The 25,140-nt window shown below is 29.8% G+C and overlaps 1 protein-coding gene across 1 annotated transcript; it reads right to left on the bottom strand.

Annotated features, from left to right (window-relative positions):
* Window positions 1-659: 659 nt before the first annotated feature.
* On the bottom strand, window positions 660-24,845 carry dysf (neuronal PAS domain protein dysfusion). The gene is made up of 15 exons (XM_080172504.1): window positions 24,586-24,845; window positions 22,851-22,961; window positions 22,189-22,262; window positions 16,186-16,250; window positions 10,321-10,410; window positions 8,288-8,370; window positions 7,546-7,638; window positions 6,960-7,095; window positions 5,591-5,655; window positions 4,820-4,926; window positions 4,399-4,468; window positions 3,894-3,977; window positions 3,001-3,136; window positions 2,081-2,611; window positions 660-1,400 (listed from the first exon to the last, which is right to left on the bottom strand). The coding sequence occupies exons 1-15, from the start codon at window positions 24,636-24,638 to the stop codon at window positions 1,272-1,274; spliced, it is 1,827 nt and encodes a 608-aa protein (XP_080028630.1). The 5' UTR covers window positions 24,639-24,845; the 3' UTR covers window positions 660-1,271.
* Between the last annotated feature and the right edge of the window lie 295 nt (window positions 24,846-25,140).

Genomic DNA, 25,140 nt, shown 5'->3' with positions numbered 1-25,140 from the left:
CAACTTCCCCCAGAAAAAAACTTTAAAAAAAAACTAAAATATAAAGTAGAAGGTAGACTAATATCCCGTCCCCCTTTTATAGAATGCCCCTAGAGACATCTAGGGGCGTAGTCGCAAGTAAACGATAAATATATATGACGATGAACAAAATTACCTTCTGTAGATTGAAATTATTGAATGATTTAGACGCTTCTATTATGTATTACAATTACCCAAAGTTTTTAAGCCAACGAATGCTATAATGTATTTATTCCCTCTTTACCTGGCTAGGCTTGGTTGTCAGGGTGCTTTTATCAGCGCTGCTACTCTAGGAAAACAAGGTATGTCCGTGCATTCAGATATAATAAAAACTACGCCCCTAGCATCAAATTGGTCTGAATTCAAGGTGGCGAAAATTGCCTAAAACCATTGCATGACTTTTATTTAGTCTAGATAGTCTAAAACCTTTCAGGGAATTCTATGAAGATTTTCTAAAATAGATAACTTATTCGTTTTAGTGGTTAAAGATATCTTGAAAGACAAGTTAATTCAAAAAAGGAAAGTTTATAAGTAGATTTTTGGGTGATAGTAATAAAGTTGTTTTATCATAATCAAAAGCAAAAAGAATCCTTATTCATAAGTTCTAGTTGGTACTCAAAAACAAAATAACAAAAAAAACATTTCTTATTTAAAATTTATTGATATTTAAGGCTATTGTTCTAATATCTAGCAATTCATAGTTCAATGTACAATTATTTTAAATATAATTATTATTAATAATGTCTATAGCGGATACAAAATTTCTTAATTAGCTCATCAATTTTAAATATGGTTTAACATACACATTTTTACTTAGAAATTTACTTAAAATTAAAAAGCCTTTATTTTTTTCTAAAGCTGTAGACTATTTGAAAAAAAACATAGAAATGTTGGTAAAAATACCCGTCAAATAAAAAAAATACTCAACCTAAAAAGTTTTCATAATAATAGCAATAAAAACTAATAAAAAATGAAACTGCAAATTCAATTTCATGGACATAGTAGATGATATAGCTTGGATATTTTCAGACTTAATTTTCACTGGTCAAATTTAATCACAGACAAAATAAAACATACATATTTCATAATATGTAAATTATAACATGGCAAATTTTGCATCAAAGTTTGGTTGATTTTTTTTTATAAATTTTTAAGCTCACTAAATATGATGCTTTTGTAACAATTTTTTTCAACCTATAACAAACAAATTTCCAGTCAGAAATTGTTAATAAAATTTCACAAATGTTTTTTTTTTATCTCAAATTATTATAATATTCATTGTTATTAGTATCACTAGGATGAGAGTTGTCTGTGGTTTCTTTCTTAACTATTCTGTCCACGTTCTCACATTCCAAATTTTTGTATCTCTCATACGATGACATCTGAAAAATAATAAAATATATCAATTTCTTTTTTATTACTCAAAATTTTAGATATATATTTTATACCCAGTAGAAATTTATTGATGTAAAACTATTTTTTGTATGGTCAATCTATCTTTCACTAACTTATACTTTAACGACGATTTAAAAACTTTTTTATATGTTGATTTTTAATCATCCATCCCGTCCCATCCACCCAAACTGGTAATCAAAGTTTTAGATGAACTGAAAGTAGTTGCCGAATGTGTACGCAGTTTCCTGGGTGTTTCCTCATCCTAGCTCAATATTTACTACTAGCTACAAATCTTCAAACTTCCCTTAAAAAAATCAAAATTTGAATGTGTAAACGATTTATACATTATACATTATAAATTTGAATTTTTTAAATTTTGATTTTTTTTTTTTTGAAGTTTGAAGCTTTTTTAGCTAGTAGTAAATATTGAGCTAGGATTAGGAAACACTCAGGAAACTGCGTACACATTCGGCAACTATTTTCAGTTGACCAAGTTTTATTCATTGGCTTTTAAAAAATTGTCGGATTTTGATTGGTTAGTTCCAAACTAATAATGTAAAATCTTCTAATTAAAATTTTAACCAACAGTTGGCATAATTTTGTTTATTATCATTGTTCCATGATAAAATAAATTTTGCACTGTTTCAATAATCTTTTTAAAAATTACCTCTGATTCATTCCATAACAAAGGAGCAGGTGGCACCATACCCTGCTTCACAGCTGATGCCAGATGGTCACGTGACGTGTCCAGAACCGGTTTGAAATTGTGCTCGCCCAAGTGCGCAGAATACCGCGCATGCGACAGCAGCGCAACGTCGGCCCCGTATAGCGAATCATGGGGCGGTTGGTAGACGGGGCTGCTTGAGGTATCGGAGCCTAAACTAGGACTAGACTGTTGGGAGGAGTACTCGGCCCCCCGCACCGAATAATCACGGCTGTGGTAGTCTTTGGAAAAGTCAAGCGGCCCCTGGAAAAAGTCTTTGGTACTGCCTGTACTTAAATTATGCAGGGTGTGATCTGTTGTAGATGCAGGAAGGTGGTAGGTTGGGGCGGGATGGTTGTAAAGGTAACTGGAATATAAACCGCTAGATGGTGTGAAGGAAGAACTAGAATGACCAAGGTAGGCTTGGCTTAGAGAATGGTGGGTGTGGTCGTAGAAGGGTTGAGGTTGGTGGGTGGCTGCGGTTGCACCAAGAACCTGAAAAAAATATACATTTATTGCTTTTAAACAGTTGCAAGAGGAAAAGTAAAAGGGTATTGTATTTCTATATATTACAATTATTGTAGGCTTTGTACAATAATTTTACTCATAATTTGTAATGAATGTGATGAAATGGAAAATCAGATTATTCCAAGTAGAAATTATGCCATATACTCTGTAAAGACTGAAATCAAATTATTTCTTTCGACATTAACTAAGAAAATAGAACAATTTATCATTGAAAGCAAGCAATCCTAGTTAAAAACTACACGGTAAAAATTTCTATTACTTAAAGAAATTTTAATATGCAAATCTTTTTCACATTACTTGTCTCTCAATTAAAGAGAACTCAATTTTCATGTGAGGATAAGGATAAAGTTTTGTACCTGTGGATAGTATGCAGCCAGCCCCGGGGATGCAGGATGAGTGGTACCATATGCCAGGCCATACTGCAGCCTGCTCTGCACCATGTAATAGTGGTACAACCAAGAGTTAGCGCGCATCACCTCCGCCTCGGTTGAGCTAAACAAAATTACGTTTTTATTAAAGAGAAAAAAAATACATTTTTAATTTTTCAGACCCAGTTGCGTTTACAGGATCTTACCAGGATGTGAATTTCAAGGGAGTGAAAGAAATATGAGTGTTGCCCCTGCCCCAAACTATTTCTTAGGTCAGACCTACTCTGGTGACTTATAAAGTTATTTTGCATCTAAAAGCTACTTTTTAATTTCAAAACAAATACATATAGTAGTATATATTATATACTACTTGGAATTGGCATGCATTTTATCCACATAAGTAGAATTGAAAACATTCTCTCTTTATTGATTTCAAGAATTGCTATACACAATTCTTTTACATATAAGAATTGCAGCAAATCAGTAGGAGAGATTCTAAGTATCTACATTTAAAGAAAACTGTGATTGCTTTTATTTTTAGATTTTTTTCACATCTTACTTGCTTTCTTCCAATGCTCTAACCCTGCAAGACGTTCTTGATCTTTACTTTGCCTAACCTATCCTAAAAGAAGCACCACAAACAACTTTCAACCCGAAAAATTAAAAACAAATTTCTTTTTAAAGTAGTAAGGAATTTAGTCTGATGCTTAAGATTTCATAAAATTGGAACAGATTGAGTTCTCCATTTTATGTTCACATAAATCTCGGTGTGGTTTTAGGCTATTTTACATTAAGTTAAGTCTTTAAGTTTAGGATTAAGCATTTTTCTGTCCCTACTTACCTCTTTAAATACATGACTTTATAAGCAGTAAATTAGTTACCTAAGAATCTGGTTAGTGCACAGTATGATAGGGTTCTGAGATTCTTCTGTGTTGTCTTTTACTTGCAGTACTGTATGGCACCATCTAAAATAATTATGCACTAGTTAGTCTCAGCAAATATTATCCTTTGAATCTATGAGAACCCAGGTTTAAGGATTCACTTGTAAAGTGTATGAATTGCAATATATTTCTACTTTATGGATTAATTACGATGGAACATTATTCCCAACAACTTCCTTTATTTATCTCATTCTTACCCACTTCGCTTTGGTAAAATTAAAAACTATTTTAACCCGAGTTTAGTCAAACAAAATGCTCAATTCCAAATTAAAGTACTCAATTTAGTTCCTGCTTGGACAATTATCTATAATTATAAAAATATGAATGCATTTAACATCTAGATAACTGAAATATATTTCAAAAAAATTCTATGAATAAAATATTTTTATTTCACCCTAATTAATTTATCAAAAAGCAAAGTTGTTTAAAAATTGTAAAAACTTACGCAAAAGTTCCATTTTCTCTGAGAAGTCTGAGTAACAGGATGGCAGATTTGTCTGATTCAGTTCCAGATACTAAAATAAGGAGCTCCTTTAGTTGTAGAACCTTAAAGTTTTTGGTCAGATTTATAAATAGAATTAAGTAGTTTTAGAATTCAAACACTTTAAGCAAAAAAATGGACAGTACTCTTTAAGTAATAGAGATCAAAGTGATCAATACCTTTGAATTGCTGAAATTTGTTAATAGACAAGTAAACTTAGGCATTTTCTTATTTTTAGCTGCTGTATTTAATAGACTATAAAAGGATAATGCTTATATCTATGTTTTTATTTTTCTGAAAAGGACAGTACATACCTAATCTATGTTTAGCTTGTAATTCTCTCATGCTATCTGGATGTAGAAGATGATAAAAGGACAGTACATACCTAATCTATGTTTAGCTTGTAATTCTCTCATGCTATCTGGATGTAGAAGATGGTAAAAGGATACTCCAATTAGATCTTTTCTCAAGTAACCCAAATGTGTTTCACCACTGAAAAAAAACTATGATTAAAAGTGAATATATTGAATATATGTATATATTTATTGGTAATTTATCTTTTATAGACTAGTATATATTCACAATGTTTAAATGTAGTGGGACAAAGTGACTCAAAAATTAGCCATGTAACGTAATAAAAATGAGGGATTATCCATCTCTTTTTGGGGGTTTTCTATCCCGCTCCTCTTCTCATCTCCCTCATTTTTATGACGTCGCTTGGCTGATTTTTGTGTCAATTTGTCCCACTAGTTTAATTTTTATGCTTTCTAATTGATCAATTCTTTTACCGCTAAGTATAATTTAAAGTCTTCTTTGAACCGCGAAGAAATATTAATTCCATCAGACCTTTATCATTTTTAATATATTTAATTTTAATATTTTAACTATTTTCCAGTGTGGCTTCAATGCCGAATAATACCCGATTTATCAGAACCAGGTCTGAGCCATACTAAAAAATTATGTATCGTATCGTATCATAGACAATATTCCACAAATGATAAAATAAAATTATAAAATCAAAACTACATAATTTATTTGGCACAGGCCTCAGGCCTCTTGTGACTAAACTGGATTAATCTTATATAATTTTACTTAATTTATCAACAGATAGCTGTATATAATACGATGCAAAAAATAACTATAAAGGTAGACTTACTTATCATCCATATCAACAATTTTCATATCCATACTGTGGACTGTTGTAAATACATTTGTAGCTCCCTAAAGTAAATATATTATAATTTTCATATCCATACTGTGGACTGTTGTAAATATATTTGTGGCTCCCTACAGTAAATATATTATAATTTTCATATCCATACTGTGGACTGTTGTAAATATATTTGTGGCTCCCTACAGTAAATATATTTTAATTTTCATATCCATACTGTGGACTGTTGTAAATATATTTGTGGCTCCCTACAGTAAATATATTATAATTTTCATATCCATACTGTGGACTGTTGTAAATATATTTGTGGCTCCCTACAGTAAATATATTATAATTTTCATATCCATACTGTGGACTGTTGTAAATATATTTGTGGCTTCCTACAGTAAATATATTATAATTTTCATATCCATACTGTGGACTGTTGTAAATATATTTGTGGCTCCCTACAGTAAATATATTATAATTTTCATATCCATACTGTGGACTGTTGTAAATATATTTGTGGCTCCCTACAGTAAATATATTATAATTTTCATATCCATACTGTGGACTGTTGTAAATATATTTGTGGCTCCCTACAGTAAATATATTATAATTTTCATATCCATACTGTGGACTGTTGTAAATATATTTGTGGCTCCCTACAGTAAATATATTATAATTTTCATATCCATACTGTGGACTGTTGTAAATATATTTGTGGCTCCCTACAGTAAATATATTATAATTTTCATATCCATACTGTGGACTGTTGTAAATATATTTGTGGCTCCCTACAGTAAATATATTATAATTTTCATATCCATACTGTGGACTGTTGTAAATATATTTGTGGCTCCCTACAGTAAATATATTATAATTTTCATATCCATACTGTGGACTGTTGTAAATATATTTGTGGCTCCCTAAAGTAAATATATTATAATTTTCATATCCATACTGTGGACTGTTGCAAATATATTTGTGGCTCCCTAAATTAAATATATTTTAAATATTCCAATGTTACAAATTGGTTGTCCAAAAAAGATAATTTTTATCTATGAATGTGACTGTTTTTGTTTAATTATTTATCATAATCTTTCATTCATGTCTTACTTGCAATGCTTTTTGTTTTCCAATTATATAAAAATGTATGTTTTTTGTTCATCCGTTAAGGTCTTAATAACAACTAACTCGATTGATTTTTGCATTTTAGGGATGCCTTCCATAGGTCTCATGATGGTTGTAGGATATTTTACATTCAGATCAAAGTCTTGTGATGGTTTTAGGCTATTCTCATGCCATAATCCTCCCTCGAATCATGTTGGTCTGTCTATCTTTTTACGTTGTCTGTAACTCTTAAAATACATACCTGTACAACAATTTCTCTATTCTCAGGCATAGCCAGAGGCGTGCACCATGCCACAAAGACAGGCTCGTCCCTACTGCATAAGGGTAGGTCACCGTAAAAGTGCCCCTTCACCAGAATAACCTTCTGGTCTCCGAACCTGACAATAATAATAGATTGATATAAATAAATGTATATAAAATAGGAATGTGAAAAATTAGAGACTCCATCCTTTTGGGCTTATGTGATTTGCTAACACTTGGAACTTGCAATATAGATATTTGTTTTTAAAAAAATTGCTACTCTGTTGGGATTAGAACAAGGGAAGAAGGGGACATTGAACTGTAAATTATACTGGTCCATAAATTAATAAACACGTCCTTTATTCGTTGGCTTAAAAACTGTGGAGATTTTCATTACATCTTATTGGTTGCTTTTACAAATATTCAAAAAATTTAATTTGCAGATGTGGTAATTTAGTTTATCATTGTTTACGGTGTACATCAATTTCGTCCCTTATATTATAAGATCTAAGAACATTATCTATCTGACAATCATATTACTTATTGTTTATTGTACAAGAAATAGTTATTAAATGGAAAAATCATACCTCATTTGACGTCTAGCATTTCTGGAAACATTAATTCTACACAAAAAGGTTTGGTTTCGTCTTTTATGGCCATGCTCTATTTCTTCTTCCTCTCTAAATAGATAAATAGATAGATATATGGATAGACAGAAAGATAGATAGATAGATGAATGAAAAATAGATAAATAGAAAGATAAATAGATGGATAGATAGAAAGATAGATAAATGGATTCGTCTTTTATGACCATGCTCTATCTCTTCTTACTCTCTAAATAGATAGATAAATAGATGGTAAGATAAATCAACAGATAGAGAATTAGATAGATAGATTATCTATGATAGATAGATAAATAGATGGATAAATATACAGAATAATAAATTGTTTTGTCTTTTATAGCCATGCTCTAGCTCTTCCTCCTCTCTAAATAGATAGATATATAGATAGATGGAAAGATTAATAAATTGATAAATAGATGGATAAATAGATAAATTCAAGGATGAATAATAAGATATATATTTAGAATAATGAATATGTAGATGAATAAATAGATAAATTTATGGATGAATAGATAGAAGATTGGATTTAGAAATAAATTCAGATGAATAGATAGAAGATTGGATTTAGAAATAAATTCAGATGTACAGATAATTAAATAGATAAAAAATTATATAAACGGATAAACTGATAGATAAAGATAAATAGATGGAGAGATAGAAAAATAAATAGATGGAGAGATAGAAAAATAAATAAATAAATCATTACCTTGATAGTTGAGAATGTATGGTGGGATGATCTTGTTTGTCTACAATATCATAAATACTGTCTCCATGGATCAACAAATCCTCCTAAAAATACAATACAATAAAATTATAGAGTAGCTACGCTTCAACTTAAGCTAAAGAGCTTTAAAGAATTTGAGTTATGTTAAAGATGAATGTTATTTGGTGTTTCTTTGATGTACAGAGAAAATTAATCTAAACACAAGCAAACTTTGCGTATTTGCTCTTTGCTATGAAGGCTATGTGTTCGAGTCTCACATTACGTCTTATAATTAGAGACTTAGATTGGTTTCCATTGCTACTATGACAGGTGTGTGACGTTGATTGTAGCAGTAGGTGAACGAATAAAGAGGTTTAAATCCTTACAAAAATAATGAATTGTTAATATAGATGAATTTAAGTCATAATCGTTCTTTATTTTGCTATATTTGATTAAACTATTACCATAAATGTATAAACTCTACTATAAAAATGTTGAATAATGTCTTTGAGTCCCTTTACACTCATGTCCAAATAAAGTCTCAGATAAGCGTTTGATTTAGGCCCAATTTTTTTAGCTAAACATTTTTGAACATCCATGCTTTTACAGTTATCATGAGGCTAGCAGGGGCAGGATTCAGTCTATTTAAATGGGTAGATTTATGATAGACCCCTTCTTTCTTCGATTTAGGCAAATGGTGTGCTCAGTATTTTTACAGGGGGAGTAAACCATTAGTGGGTGAAAAAAGGGGAAAGTGGCAATCAAAATTTTAATTTTACGAGGGTTATTAACACCCCCATAACCCCTTTCCGCACGGTTTAGCTTTTTACCCAAATCCTCAGGTTCATAACTTTTATACAATCCACAAGAATTTTCGAAAAATTTTTACATGGAAAAATCTTTGAAATGATTAACGTGTTTGCAAATTTTATGTTTAAAAGTTGTGGAATGTTGATATTTATCAGTTCACACCGACTAACACCAAATATATACTAGCTATCCATCTACCCATCCATCTATCTATCCGTCCATCCATTCTATATCTAGTCTATATCGGTTTCCGATCAATCAATCAAGCAGCGTGGGACCCAAGACAAAACAAGTACATTTACATCTGAAGCTGACGAAGCTTATTTATAAGGTTGAATATTCATCAAGCAACTTACCCAGTTTAAATACACATATACAATTTATTTTAAGTAAGTAAAAAGTTTTTTATGTTTTTTTTGTAAAAATTACATACTTAGTACATAAGGACAAACATACAACTTGTAGAGTAGCTTTGCAGCTTAAAGAAGAAATAGCGGCATTCTTCGCTCATCTTCAATATTTATCATTTCCATTTAAATCTCAGATTTCACAGGGATAAATGGATAGTGCAATGAAAAATAAATCCATTGAAAGCCATCGAATTCCAACCTCCAAATACTAGTGGATGCGCCCCTTGCATCTTAGGGATAGGTATTTGAAAAGGGAGGAATGGATCAGAAAAATAGTGGAAAACCATCGCAAGACAAAATTTTAAAAATAAACTGGCCTATATACATTCCTTTACTTATATAACGCCTCTCTCAAATGGAAATCTTAATCTGTTTAATAACAACCCCAAATAATACTGCCCTATAAAATAGGATTTATATCTTCCCAAAAAGTAAAAGTTACAAAAAGATACATTTTTGCATTTCATTTTGGGAAAAGATTGATTTATCCTTCATTGACCTTTCCTTTTATCCCTGGAAGATTTGAAGATTATTGTTGTAAAGATTAGAACAAGGATGACAGCATTCATAACTTATCACAAATCAAAATTGTCACAATTTGATTTATAATGTTAAAATTTTGGCGGCTCTGTACAATATTTTGAAAACAATGGAATCAACAATAACTCCATGTTAGCTGTAAATGTTATCAACAAAGACAAAGAATAAAATTTTAGCTTTTGACTGATTTATCAAACTATTAAGATAACCTGAAACCTATAAAAAGCTTCCTTAAAGAGATCTTAAGGCAAATTAGATAAAAACAAAAACGCTTACCATAGAATGGCCAAGGTATTCCGCCGCATTTTCAGATATGTACAACAATCTTCCAGTCTGTGTTATCATTATCAGAAATCCATTTAAAGCCTGTAATAAAAAAACACAAAATTAGTTTTCATCAAAATACAGGCATTTTTAGAAATTATAGACATAAAAAGCTTTCCTGGAAAATAAAGAGAAGAAAAAAACATTTTTTCGACTAAACTATTGATCTTTAGACAAAGATTCCTTAACAGAAAAGTTAACTAGAAAACTACTTTTAAGGTAAAAAAGGTTTTAAAAAATAGCATGATCGGAAAATGTGAAATCTCTAATCATTTGCCTTGCAGGTACTTTTATGAGAGTAAACAAAAATAAAAAAGATCCATTACAGTTTTGTCAACATTTTAGATTAAAAAAAAATAAAACATCATTTGATAGTAAACTAATAAATATAAAACTCTTTCCATTGCATAGTGTTTTAATAAAACAATTAATAAAAAAGGCCTGAAAGCAAGTTAAAAATTGCCTTTAACCAAAAAAATCCTAATTAAGTTTTAATATTTTTTAGGCCCTAATCTTAACTTTTGAACCTCGTCACAAATTAGAGCAATGCTTGGATCAGGTCCATCATTTGAAATAGGATAATTTAGTTACTGCTTGCAGCTACAGGTTCTTCAGGGATTAGACAAGGACGATAAATTAATATACATCCCCAGTGATAATAAACAAAATTACCCTTCTGTATATTGAATTTTTTTTTGTTTGAAAGTTTGAACACTAGTAGTCTATAGGCAAAAATCGAAATTCGATTAAATTTTTGATTATTTGGTTCTATTAATTTATGCGACTAACCGTTTGGCCACTACTAGTTTATAAAGGAAAATATACTCTATAATTCCGATATGATCCTGATGTTTTGAGTCTGGCTAATTAAATAATTAACTGGTATAGAGTAAAATTATATATGTGTACAATCATTACCACAAGATTTTTCAATATATTAAATCATTTTCACCGCTGATTATTAAAACAGCAAAAATTGTTCTTTCCCATATTAATAGAAATATAAGAATAGAAGCATATTCTGAACCTTTTTTTCGTTTAATCTAAGAAGGAACATTTCTAGCAGACAAAAGTATTGTTTACTTTCGACTCAAGCTGATGTGGATTCTTAAAAATGATAGACTCGCTACTCGATAGTGAGGCAAAATCATTTTTGTGAAAAAACATCCAAAAGCACATTAAAAATCTACAAAAATTAAACAAAATCATATGTTAATAACCCTTTTAAAATTTTATTTAATTTTTGTAAATTTTTTTATTCGATTTTGGAGGATTTTTCACAAAAATAATTTTGCCTCACCAGCGAGTAGCCAGCCTACCTTTTTTTAAAGATTCCACCTGTTTCGAAGCTTTCAAATTTAAACGAAATTTTGGGGCAATTAATTCTGATTCCGCAAAGCTTTCTACTAAGAAAATATACTGTTTACAGCTGACTTTTATCCATGTATGAAATGAAAAAAAAACATGCATTCGTAACAAGATGTGTACAAAATTTCAACCAATGAATTAAATGTATGTACCGATGCGATTCTCTTATTGGCTCAATCAGATATTCCCTCTCTTTCTTAGTACCTTTATTCCCATATTCATCACACTAGACTTTAAAAACCAGGGTGGAAAGGGAATTTTATTGTATTTTGGTTGATTTATTAAGTTGAGCGTTTAAACGTTTCAACCACTAATTGTAATCTACAGAAACGGTAATTTTGTGTATCACCATTGTGGATGTATATCAGTTTATCGGTCATTGTCTTATCTCTTTAGATCTCCGATTAAAAGTCCATTTTAATCATTTTTATACGAAAATGAAATAATTCAACAAATGTAAATTTGGGGATGTAATAGCGCAACAAAATTATACGCTGCTCATGATTTAGCAGCCATCATAAAACCCTTTTCTATACACCTTAGCTCAAGTCACAGGATTAGTTCAATTTTTAACCTAACCTAACGTTATAAATTGATGGAAATCTACAATTACGATAGACAAAATTAAACCTCCCGTATATTAAAATTATTGGTGGAAAACTTTGGATAAAGGTTTGGTAAACCTTGTGTTTTCCCCGAAAGTTTTTAAGCCAACGAATGAAAAATTGTGATTACAAATTAATTTTGTTTCGGTCCAATGTCAACGATACCTCAACGATAAATAATATTTTTTATGGTTTAGATGTTAGGTTAGTGTTTTATAGTTGAATTTTGACTTCAGCTGATGATTACATCTTTATAATACCCTCTGCCTTTATCTTTAAGATTTAACATTTTAATCCGGCCACATTTTATGGGCATAATTAAGGGCTGGCGAGAGTTCTCAGCATAAAACCAGGTGAGTCTTTATTGCCGCACAAATATCACTTTTATAAGTTTTTTTCTTGTATGGCTGCGAAACCAATAAATATCCGCTGGATTAGAATCATGTGTAGCTTCGTATTAAATACAATTTTTCACGAATATTAAAATAAAACTCATAAAATTAATACTATTTGTTTAGCCTGGGCCTTCGGTCATTTGGGAATAACAAAACTGGTTAATGTTTTTAAAAAATTTATTTTGATATCTGTAGAAAGTTGTCTAAAACACAATGCTATAAATAAGTTATAATTGCACTAAAATCCTAGCAATCAGAAGCTAATATTTCTTAAAGTTTTCTTTGAATATTATATTAATTAATTAACCTTTGCAATAATGAATTTAACAATTCTCTTAGATTGTTGTTTTTTGGTGGAAGGGATCGCACATCCACAAAAACATGAAAATAATTGAATTTCTCATGTATACAAAAGATTTTATATGATGGATATATTTAACTATCTTGGCGCTATTTCTATATTGGTTGGGGGGGGGGGGGGAGGGGGGGAGTACTAAATATCTTTATTCCAAAAAAGCCACCATCTGTTATTTCTGAATCTAAAGGAGATAACAAGACAAACTGAAAAGATGATGTAAGATAAGATTAAATTAAGTTAATGACGTTATCAAATTTTACTATAAGTCATCATAACGTTCACTTTTTGTTATTTTCATTAAAGGTAGTGTACCTTTTATTATTCTTTTAATTAATTAAAAGAAAAAGCAATATTTTTAAATCAATATTTTCGACATCCTAACTTACATGGTGCATGAAATATAATGTAATTGATTTAGTTCTTCATTTGTTGAAACCTTTTTAAAGCGGTTAAATTTCAGCCAATTAGTTGATAATCCTTTTATAAATTGGAGATAAATATAATCATACACAATACAGACTCATAGGAGAACCACATCGGTTCAGTGGTTATCGAGATCCTACGGCACAAACAGACAGAGATCCTGTTACATCAATATAAGGATTCTATTTTGTGGTATCACTGAAAACTAACTTTTAGAAATAAAGGTACTAAGAAAGAGAGGGAATGTCTGATTGAGCCAATAGGAGAATCGCATCGGTACATACATTTAATTTCATTGGTTGAAATTTTGTACACATTTCATTACGAATGCATGTTTTTTTTCATTTCATACATAGTTAAAAGTCAGCTGTAAACAGTATATTTTCTTAGTAGAAAGCTTTGCGGAATCAGAATTAATTGCCCAAAAATTTCGTTTAAATTTGAAAGCTTAGTAACGAGGTGGATTCTTAAAAAACAAGGATGACAACATCCATAAAAGCGAAGCACTGAAACGGTAGGACTAACGGACATTTACACTTGTACAGTGTCAGAACTGAATAATCATAATATAAATGTATAAGAATCAAAGCAAAATTGTAAGTAAATTTGTTAAAAAACTGATTCAGGATAATGTTTATGGACATACTAACATTTTTAGGACTTGATTATAGAGTTGCTTCGCTGATTACATTATACTTTGTTGTCCCAGGAATCAATATACCAAAAATCAGATCAATCGGATGATTAGATCACATAAAAATTTGTTGTTAAAAAGTAAAAAAATCAACAGGTTTAAAATGGACGTACGAACATTTTGGTGATGATTATAGAGTTGCTACGCATTCTAAATCGTACCTAACTATTAAAGGAATCACCATGCAAAATTTGAAATCGATAGGACAATTCTAACATGCCTAAATTAACGAAAAAAGCTATCCGTTACGGACGTACGGACGGACGTACGGACGGACCGACCCTAATTATAGAAAAGCTTCGCTTTTAAAAAGTTAGGCTGGCTACTCGCTGGTGAGACAAAATTATTTTTGTGAAAAATCCTCCAAAATCGAATAAAAAATTTACAAAAATTAAATAAAATCTTAAAAGGGTTATTAACATATGATTTTGTTTAATTTTTGTAGATTTTTAATGTGCTTTTGGATGATTTTTCACAATAATAATTTTGCCTCACTATCGAGTAGCGAGTCTATAATTTCTTGAGAATCCACATCAGCTTGAGTCGAAAGTAAACAATACTTTTGTCTGCTAGAAATGTTCCTTCTTAGATTTGACGAAAAAAGGTTTCAGAATATGCTTCTATTCTTCTATTTCTATTCTTTTAGATAATAATCTTAAAATAGGGCTTATATTTTACCTTTTCATTTGATTAATTGGGTAATTAAAGATAACATTTAGGTTTTAAGGTAAATAAAAAGTGAAAACAATTTGTCTCAACTAAGATACAGCGATAAGTAAATGAAAGAAAATCGGTGCTTTACCTCAAAGTGCTTGTCGAGCACTGAACACCAATTTAATATATTGAAATATAGGGGTTTACCCAGCGGTACCATAACACTGCGGGGATACCCATTATTTAATATTACCTAACCTAGCCATTTTTATTTAAAATAGCTGCGTTGGGGGGGGGGGGGAGGGAGGGGGGTTCTGAGCTCAACAAGTAACTTTGAGGGAAAAACACTAGAAGGAATTTTCCATAAACCATAATAAAAGACTTAAAATGTTGAATTATGTGATAAGGGGAAAGATAGAATTATCTTTTATTGGCCTATCTTATTCCCTTACCCTTCCATTTTGCCCCCAAGATCTTCATTCAATGTATAATTATAGGCGGAAGTGAAAAAAACATTTAAGATTGAGCTAAAAATGGGTACTTTTAGAGATATTTTAGACCCCTTAATAGCCAAAAACATGCTCCGGATTAAAAGCACCTGTGTAGTTAAAGATCGATTAGTTTAAACATTTTGAGATAATAAAGGGTAAACATTCGAGTATAGGAAGATTCACTGTAATGAAAAACCATATCGGTCCAGCAGTTATCGAGATCTTAAGCTACAGACAAACACATTAAGAGACCAGATAAAAAAAAACAAGAATATTATATTTCATTTGATCAGTCTAAGTTTTGTCTATTGCGAGCACCCGAAGAAAGGGGTCAAAATAAAGACATGAATGAGCTTTTTTTATGGCACAAGTGTAATGGGTATAATCACTACACAAACTTTCCTCTTGCCATGGAAACAGATATTGAACACAATATTTAAGATAAATTGATTTATACCCCTAATGATGATAAACAAAATTGTATAATTAAGATTTAGTAAAATTTTCTAAGTCAACGAATGAGATAACGTGTTTAAAACAGTATAATTTACAACAAAATGTCCCCTCCCTTCCAATTATTTCAACCAATCGCGTCAATATTTTCTAGAAGCTCTTTAAAAGAGTGCCTTTAAAATATGACGTCATACAATACAAATGACTAATGATGGCCAATACACAGACTAAATCACTAATGGTAGGCCAGTTTACATTCAAATTGACTAACGGTAGGCCAGTATGCCGTCATATTTATAGGCACTATAAAAAGCTTTACTTTTCTACCATTCAGTTTTGAGAAAACCTGTCTATTTCCTTAGGTGGCTGTTCTTACCTTAGCAAAGCCGAAATTAGTGATTTCCTGGCGTTCTTTGGCACCCAGCCCCAGGCTCTTGTACACTGAAGAAAATAAATACAATTAGTGTTCAGTCATAACTGCACCTAATAAAATGTTCTATTAGTTAGGGATCTAAGGAAATGTTTGATAATTTCATGTACATTGTACATCCCCAATGATGACACACAAAATTACCCCTTCTGTAGATTACAATTAGTGGTTGAAGTGTTTGGACACTCTAGAATGAACCAACCAATAAAAATTCAATTAAAGTCTCCAAAGTTGTTTAGCCAACGAATAAGAAAACGTTATTATAAAACTTTGGGGACAAGTTTAATAAACTCCACTCCCTAACTGGCTATTAGTCCTTGGGGAAAGTTAAGGAATCTGTAGGTAGATATATGTACCATTAACTGTTGTTTAACACAACATTTGGAAATGTCTTAACTGTTAAACAGGCGTAAATAATTATTAAGCACAGTTAGAACTTCCAGACAAAGAACGTTTCATTAAAGATGCTTACAATAACAAGGTTTGTTGTTACATTTTTTTTTATGATATGTCTGATATAGTAGCAGTTCACATTCTTAAGTAATCTTTTTTCAGCTAAACTTTAGTAAAATATATATTTATTTTAATTGAAGTTGGTTTGTGGGACAACTGCAAACTGAAAATAAATATAATTACACACTTTTGGGGTTAACAGTTAGTCAATGTAAAGAGTCTCAATTAAAATGCTCAAGCAACGTTCTTTATATAAATGTTCCATACATAACATCATTTGGACCATGGAAAGAAAACGAAGTAGCGGGTTTCGTCGTATTTTCACAGTATTTATTCTGGGCTTTAACCCTGCGGAGCAATCACTAACATTTACCTTACTTAACCTAACCTAAAATGACCTAACGAAAGCTAATATAAAAACCACTACTTAGTTTTCTTCCAATAATCCTAACATTTTTTACATATGCCATTAATGACTTTTTTACCAATACATTTCAACTAATACTAATTATTAAATTGGAAGATTAAACAAATGTTCCAAGTCTAAAAAGATTCAAACTTGGCAGATTAAGCGTTTGGGTCATTGAACAAAAGATAATGAAAATTAGCGGAAGTATAAAAGTGCGAGTTATATACTTTTTTTTAGATGTATACAGTTTAATTAGGTAGCTAGATATATCTAGAGTGGTAGGAAGTCAATTTTATATCTTCATACAATTTTACTGAATGTCTTTAGAAATCATAGATATCTAGAAGACACATAAAAAGATATCAAGTGAAGTGACATCTTTCCTTTGGAAGATTTGTATGAAAATTTTCAAATATTTAATTGTATGAATTTTTAAATTTATTCTATCATATAAAGTAGTAAGGGTTTTTGCCTGAACCTTAAGATCTCAATACCTATTGAACTGATTGAGTCCTCTATTTTAGGTAAGCTTCACATAGGTCTTGTGCTGGTTTTAGACTATTTTATTTTCATATTTAATATTTTGGGGGGGTTCAAGCTATTATTCTAGCCCCTATATACTGGGGGCGTAGCTAGTTATTTATAAAATATCAAAATAAATAAACAATGAACCAATAATTCATTCATATTGAATTTTAAATAAAAAAGTTAATCATTACTAGCCTTTCCACTTTTTACTAACTAACAACCTTTACTGTTTTGCTTTGTTAAGCTTTGTAATTAAAACTAGGATGTCAGGAAATTGTGATTTAGGTTTAATTAGGGCGATTAACACTTTTACTCGTTAAACTATCTATCTATTTATCCATTATCTAAAATTTATACCTAGCTTAAAATGAAAAAATTTGGTATTAGTCTTTTTTCAATAATGAAAATAGTTATTAAGTTCATTTATAGGTGGTGGGGTGTGTTTTACCCTCGGGAAAAAATGGCATTAAATCATTGTATGGCCAGATGCCCAATCGGTCCAGTAATTACTGAGACGGACGGACAGACAAACAGAAAGACATTTCTCTACTTTTATGTTAGATAAACTGATTTTAAAATGATAAAAATATTATTTTAGAGTTGAAACCCATTTAACATAATCAGTTAAAGTTAAGGTTTTCAAAAAGTTTTAAGCGTAATATGTATTTGCTCTCATTTTGTTGACTTTTAAAGGGACCATAAAAATCTGCCAACCCATTTTTAACTGGCAAAGGAAAAGAGTAATTATAAAAACTAGCTACATAAGATTTGGATGATTTCATTCTAGTTTACACTTATGTACGTTTCGATAGCATACATTGTATGTATATTTTAAGAACATGAGTTTCTTGAAAACTGTATTTTAATTTCCTTACTGATAACCTTTTTAATCACACTAACAATATTGTACTTTTTGGGTGCCATATAATTTGTTAATTTTATAATTTCAAATAATTTAGTACAGTATTCCTAAGCAGACAAAGATTGCATGTTTAGAGTGTGTTTTAACTAAAATTAACACTTTTATCTAGAACTGGAGTCGGATGCTTAAAATTTTTTACATCTTTTTCAATCAAATTGTTAACAGATAAAATTTTGATAGTTAGATTCAAAGCGAATCTGGAAACTCAATTCAATATTGATAATATAAAGGAATTATTATATAAATCAAAGAAAAAAAATCAAAAATTTTTCATCAAATACCTTTTTCATAGCTGTTTTTGATTGATTTTAAGTATCGGGCAGATGGGTTAATTATGATTACACTTTGCAACCTAAACTTCTGAAAGATGTATATTCACATCTGCATATGTATCGCAATATTTAATCAACATAAAACACATATTATTTAAGGATCTAAAGGGATAAGAAAATGGTAAATAAATTGATGTACATCCCCAATGTTGATATACAAAATGCCCCTTCTATATAGTTAAATTAGTGCTTTAAACGTTTGAACACTAAACTTTATAAACCAACCAATCAAAATTCACTAAAGTTGTTAAGGCAACGAGAAGAAAACGTTATTATAAAACTTTGGGGAACTAATGTAATAAACAGTCCATTTTACCCTTTTTGAATATTAATATAGTTGCGAAAACTTTCTATTTTTATCACTCCTCTGTGTAATTATATATTCGCTAATATTTAATTTTTGCTAATATTAGGGATTCTGTGGAAGTGTAGGAACTCCCCGTTCTAAACACTTTGACTAATACGTCAACTTAAATCATTCATTTCTAAATCAGAGTTTGGGATAATATTTATAATGATTTGTGCTGTGATTGTATCAACAAAGCGATATAATACAGGGTGCAAGAGGACATAGGACTTTAAATTATACTTGTACCCAAGGTTTTATAACCACGTTATATTATTGGTTGTTTTAAATACTTTGGGTATTTTTTTGATGATTCCAAAGTAGCAACGTTTAATTTTTTTACACAATGATTTTAATCTACAGAAGAGATAATTTTTTTATCTCTTTATTTATATGAGTGTTGATGAATAGAATTGCCCTTAAGAATTTTTGATTAATAAGTTTTGACACTGATAGTTAAGAACCCTACCAAACATATAGTTTTTGAGCCAACGAATAAGATAACGTAATGGGGTACCAGTATAATGTACCATCCCTTCCTGAGAATCATGTATTATTATATTAATATCGTTATGGTCGTAGTTTAATAACAGTAAAAAGTTTGACTGGGTATCGTTAAACAAAAATGCTTATAAAATCGATATTTCGTTAAATTCTTAAAGAATCTATGAAAAACTTATATCTACAATGTTATATTCAATTCTATCTATTTTTTTCATAAAACTTATCACTATGTGTTAATTATGTCATAAAATTTAAGCTGAACAATTACTACTAGCTTATTATTGAAACATAAACTATTTTCTATAATTACAGAAGAAAAATAAACTAAAAATTATTGCCATTCATTTGGAAAATCGTTTAACACTTTTGAAAAAATCTGTTATTTTCTTATTTCTAAAAACTTTAACATGTACGTTTTTATAAAGTTATTATTTGTGACTTTTGAAAGTCTTTTACCTCCTTTTATATAAAAAATTATTGATCAAAAATTTTTAACACTACTAATTTGGAAACAACCAATCAAATTCAATAAATGTATCCAATGTTTTTAAGACAACGAATAAGATAATTTATGAAACATTAGGTACCAGTGTAATTTTCAGTTGAATATGAACCATTCCTCTCTGCTAAAATCAGAAAATTATGGAATTAAAAAGCTTACCCCTCTACGATATTTATATTATTATTACTAGCAATAATATGATTTTATATTTATGTTAAAATTTAATTTCTTGACAAAATCATTAAGTTTTATTGATTTTTCTTTTTTATGCTTTAAGTTATTAAAAAAAACTAATAAATAAAGAAAACTACTTAAACTAAAAAAGGCGTAACTGTGTAACTTTTAAATTATCCACAAAAAGTGACAAGGGTTAATAAAAAATAACTGTAATGCGTCTAACTTTTCTGCCATTGGTCATACATAGTAGCATCATCGATCGACATAGATTGTAGTGGTTATATCTGACATATCATCGACATACATGTATTCAAAGATCATAATTAAAGTTACTTATTTAGACTAATATATGACATGAGATATTAGATAAAAGTATTTATGGACTCATTTTGCTGAGACAATTAAATAATATTTTTAAAGTAAAATTTAACAAAATTACTTTTAAAGAACGCATTATGTTCTTTGTTATTAACAATTACAGCATCAAATTGTATAATACCATGTGAAAAAAACGACACCTCTTTTCTTGGCAAATAGGTGATAAAAAGTTTGAAATCATGAGACATAATCCTCACTAAAACACCACTAGAGGCTAGATAAGCCTTATTTCGAGAAAGACAAACATCCTGCTACTTTTTGTTATACAAAAAATAATAGCGAATGTTTATCTGTTTGAATGTATGACCCTGGCAACCGCAAATGTGGTTCTTCATCCGTATTCAATATAGTAGCTGCAATTTTATATACAACTAACTAACAAAACAGGTATTTTTGTGCTTTAAAATAGCAAATAAATAAAAGGAAAAGGTGTTTGTCCCCTACAGAGTTATCTATTTTTTTCTTTGGATGCATTGTTAAATAGGGGTTTCCTTAACCCTGTCCACAAACAGATTTAAAAAGGCTCCATAATAGGTTCATCAGTTAGAAGAATCTTTTGTACGAAATAATAAACTTCCCAGCCTCTGTTAGTTTAGACTATTTTGAAAGTAAAAATAAAAATTTTAACTTAAGAATGGTGAAATGATAATTGTCATTTCATGCAAGTATATTTAACCAAAAGTAGAGATTGATTTATTTTCATTAAATCTTTAAGTAAAAATTAACCCTATAAAATTTTCATTGATTTTTATTCAGGTTTATCAAGTTTGCATGATATAATCGGATGGAATAAAAAAAAAATTTAAAAATAAATAGATACATTGAACAATATTTCCCTTATATTATCAAACATCCTATAATATTCATTTGCTATTGCGTTTATTCCAAATATTATCGCTATCAAGATGCAATGATTGTATGCTAAGATGTATAAACTCCAAGGATTGGGGCGGTACTAACCGCAGATTATAATGAAAAACGAAACCAAGAAGAAACCAACAAGTTTTACTATTTAGGTAGATAGATAATTCTTTTTGCAACTCTATCCGCCAAATAAGAAAATTAGGATTCTTTAAGATTTTTTTAGAATCTTTATATGAAAGTAGCAGGATGGCTGTGTGTATGTATGTCTGTGTGTGTATGTAGCTAAAGATATCGCTATACCTACATGGTTCTCCTTTGCAGTAAAGCTTTTTATTGGTCCAGTGAGGTTTATAATTACTCCACCCATTTCCTTAAGTGCGTTATATGTTACTAGGGACGTATCCGCTATCTAGGGTTAATGTAACAATAATAATACCCTTCAATTGCATAAAGTTTGTCTGCAAATCCTAACTGTGCATGAAATTATTTCTCACCTTATAATAAAAAACATGGCAAAATTTTTTTTAAACTTACTTTTTTCAAAATAATTAGTTTTTCTGACATAAACAAGGATGAGAGCCATTAGCTGGAGCTGAGACAGCCGTTGTCTGAAATAAGATTACAAATTTTTATTTAAATATTGTTTTTTATACAATTGAACAAGAATATTTAAAAAGACTTTTCATCTACAAAAATCAATTTGTTATTTAAAACGCATCTCCTTCAAGACTGTGGCTTGTCTGTTCTTTAGTCCGTACAATTATCTAGCTATCCGTCAGGAATTAAAAATCAAAAGCTTGTCTCTTTACAACCAAACCTTTTTTTACGTTTGTTTGTTGTCTAAAATTATTATGAGAGAAACCGTATTTATTTCTTTGAAAAATTCCTTATGAATCGTTTAAAAATTGCTTCGTCTTTGGATTTTTCACATTTTCAAGAGTGACATTTAAAAAATATGAAGTGCAACAATAACAAAATGATAACTTTAAAAAATATTATATTTATATCTTTTTGTAAATGATGACAAACTTTAAAGAAAAGGTTAGGTTATATGATTTAAAGGTTTGGAAAGTCACTCAGGGATAGGGTTAGAATCCATCAAGAATTAGGTATGTTATGTTTCTTAAAAATAAAAATGAAATGTTCAAGGGGGTCTACAATAAGTCAAGGTGAAAGCACCTGAACAATGTAATTACCTGGCTGAGCTGGGAATTGGAAGGAGATCTCTGAGTCTGTTAATCTCATAGTTGATTGAGTCTCTGCGCATCTTACTCGCACCTTTGGTGGATTTCGTTCCTGTCTCATAGCTGTACAACAAAATAGAAAAAGTTTTAAAATAAGAAGAAAGAAAATTTTATCTTTACTTTTGTTGAAATTAGGGTTTTTTCGTGCGTTTTGACATTAATAAAGGAAAAAAGGAATTAATTCTTTAAGAAAAAGTTTTATAAATGTGCAAAATGCTTTACTTATTTGCATAAAATAAAGAAAGGAGATAGAATTTGACAAAAAAAAAGCAATATTCAAGAAGGAATGCAGTTAAAAATTTAGAATTATTTGCTTTTTTAACAAAATCTATATTGCCCTGTTCAGCTATTTAAAAAAAAACCTTTTTAGTATTTTTATGAAATGAGAATACAAGATTGAAGAAATTTTCCTTTGGTTTTATTTTGTTGGGCATCTCCTCCCTGGGTTCTGCAAATAAGAAAAGCATTTTTTGGGGGTGGAATAATAGTTTTCGAACAATCTAAAGTCAACCATGCATTTTTTAAAGTTAAAAATAAGTAGTTTAATTATTTTTTAATCTTTTCTCAGCAAAAAAGTTTAAATCTGATTTCTTTTTTGAAGACTTTTTTTGAATGATTTTCATTTCAAGTGACTTAAGAAATTTTTGGAGAATATTTTGATTTGTATGTATTCATTTATATATTTAGAACTTCTTTAGGGGCTTTTAATTATTATTTTTTAATTATTACTTAAAGCTTAACTTAACATTTGATTTTAATGTATTTAGATGCTAATTTTTTTGCTGCATGATACATTACTAATTTTAAAAAACAAATTGGAAATAAAATGAATATAGATAAAAAATGTTAAAACATTGGGGCAATGGGTCTTTAAGGTGATAAATTATTATAGAAATTTTTAACAGTTCATTCTTTATTAAACTAACTTAAAGGAAAACTATACAAAAACTACCAATTAGTAAACGATGACTTTTAAAGGGGCTTATAATATGGTATATTTCTGATTTTATTTGTAAATATACTATAGTTTACTTTTTTGGAAAATGTATATTGTAATCAAATAAAAGGTTTTAATCAATTTTTTTGTGAGAAAAGATATTTGGTAATGGGAAAAAACGGAGTATTTGAAGGAACTATTTCAATAATTTCCCATCCAATTTACGATGTTGTTCTGTTAGCGGGCGAAATCACTTTAATAATAGATTTATTGCTGTAGAAGATCAATCATATACAATAATACGTTCAACTCAAAAAGGAATTTCTAGCAACAGCAGATTTTGGTTTATATTTGGTCACATTTTTCATTTCAATAATACGAGCTAAGTAATTATTGGATGATAATTTCCCAAATAATTGCTTTATAATAAGAAATTTAACTATTTTATTTGACTTATGCTATATGGGCGAATGAATGAAAAAATAAAAGCCCTTTTGTACCAAAATGTGTAATCAATGTAAGTTCTAAACAATATTAAGGCCGAATTGTCCATCACTTTTTTATTCTTCCAATTTTTAATGAGGGATCTACAATATTTATCAGTTAAATTAAATCAAAGATCGATTGTTTATAAATAAGTTTTTTTTAAAATTCAAAATTTAGTTCTCAAAAAATATTTTAATTAAAGAAAATTTAAAACGCGTAATAAAATTAGAAATATATTTTTAAAACGTAATTAATAATACTAACCCAATATTTTGTAGATGGTGGTTTAAAGGATTTTTCATATGATCATGCATCATTTTTAGGCAGAATATTTTTCACTTTTTTCACTACAATATAAATAGGTTAGTTTATTATTTTGTTTTTTAACATAGTAATATTATATTCACTTCTATTTCATTATGTATTTGTTTTTTATATGTATCACTGACTTTTTAGAACATTTTTTCTTATGAGAAAAAACACCTGGCAGAAGACACAATTTTGTGGTACCCTGGGCCAATACTGGTTAAGTTGGACACGATTTTGCGGGGCTTCAAACCACCGCAGCGCACGATGTCCTTCTTCTTGTGTTGGCTGTGTCTGTTGGTTGGTACAGCGTCGGTCCCCGAGGTCGTGAGCGCAGTGCACGATTTGCAGCTTGAAGGCCAACTGAGTGATTCAGAGAGAGGAAAAGATGCGAGGCAGATCATGGAAAAAAGAGCGGAGGTGCTTAAATTGGGTGGCGGTGAGAGAAAGGAGGGGAGAGCATGGGGGGGATTTGACTTGCGCGACTTTCTTAGGGATTTTCGATGATAAGAT

This window comes from Acartia tonsa, chromosome 9 (genome assembly GCF_053477335.1).
Source record: "Acartia tonsa isolate MP-2025a chromosome 9, ASM5347733v1, whole genome shotgun sequence".
Taxonomy (NCBI): Eukaryota; Metazoa; Arthropoda; class Copepoda; order Calanoida; family Acartiidae; genus Acartia; species Acartia tonsa.
Note: the sequence above shows the minus strand (reverse complement) of the source record. Positions and strands in the feature narration are given on the sequence as shown.

Bases quoted from the DNA above. Each gene is read 5' to 3' on its own strand.
- dysf (XM_080172504.1), bottom strand. From the start codon at position 24,638: ATGATGCATGATCATATGAAAAATCCTTTAAACCACCATCTACAAAAT. The intron at 10,411-16,185 runs GTAAGAACAGCC...TTTTTATTACAG, and splicing joins CTAATTTCGGCTTTGCTAAG to GCTTTAAATGGATTTCTGAT. The intron at 5,656-6,959 runs GTATGTATTTTA...TATTTACTTTAG, and splicing joins ATAGAGAAATTGTTGTACAG to GGAGCTACAAATGTATTTAC.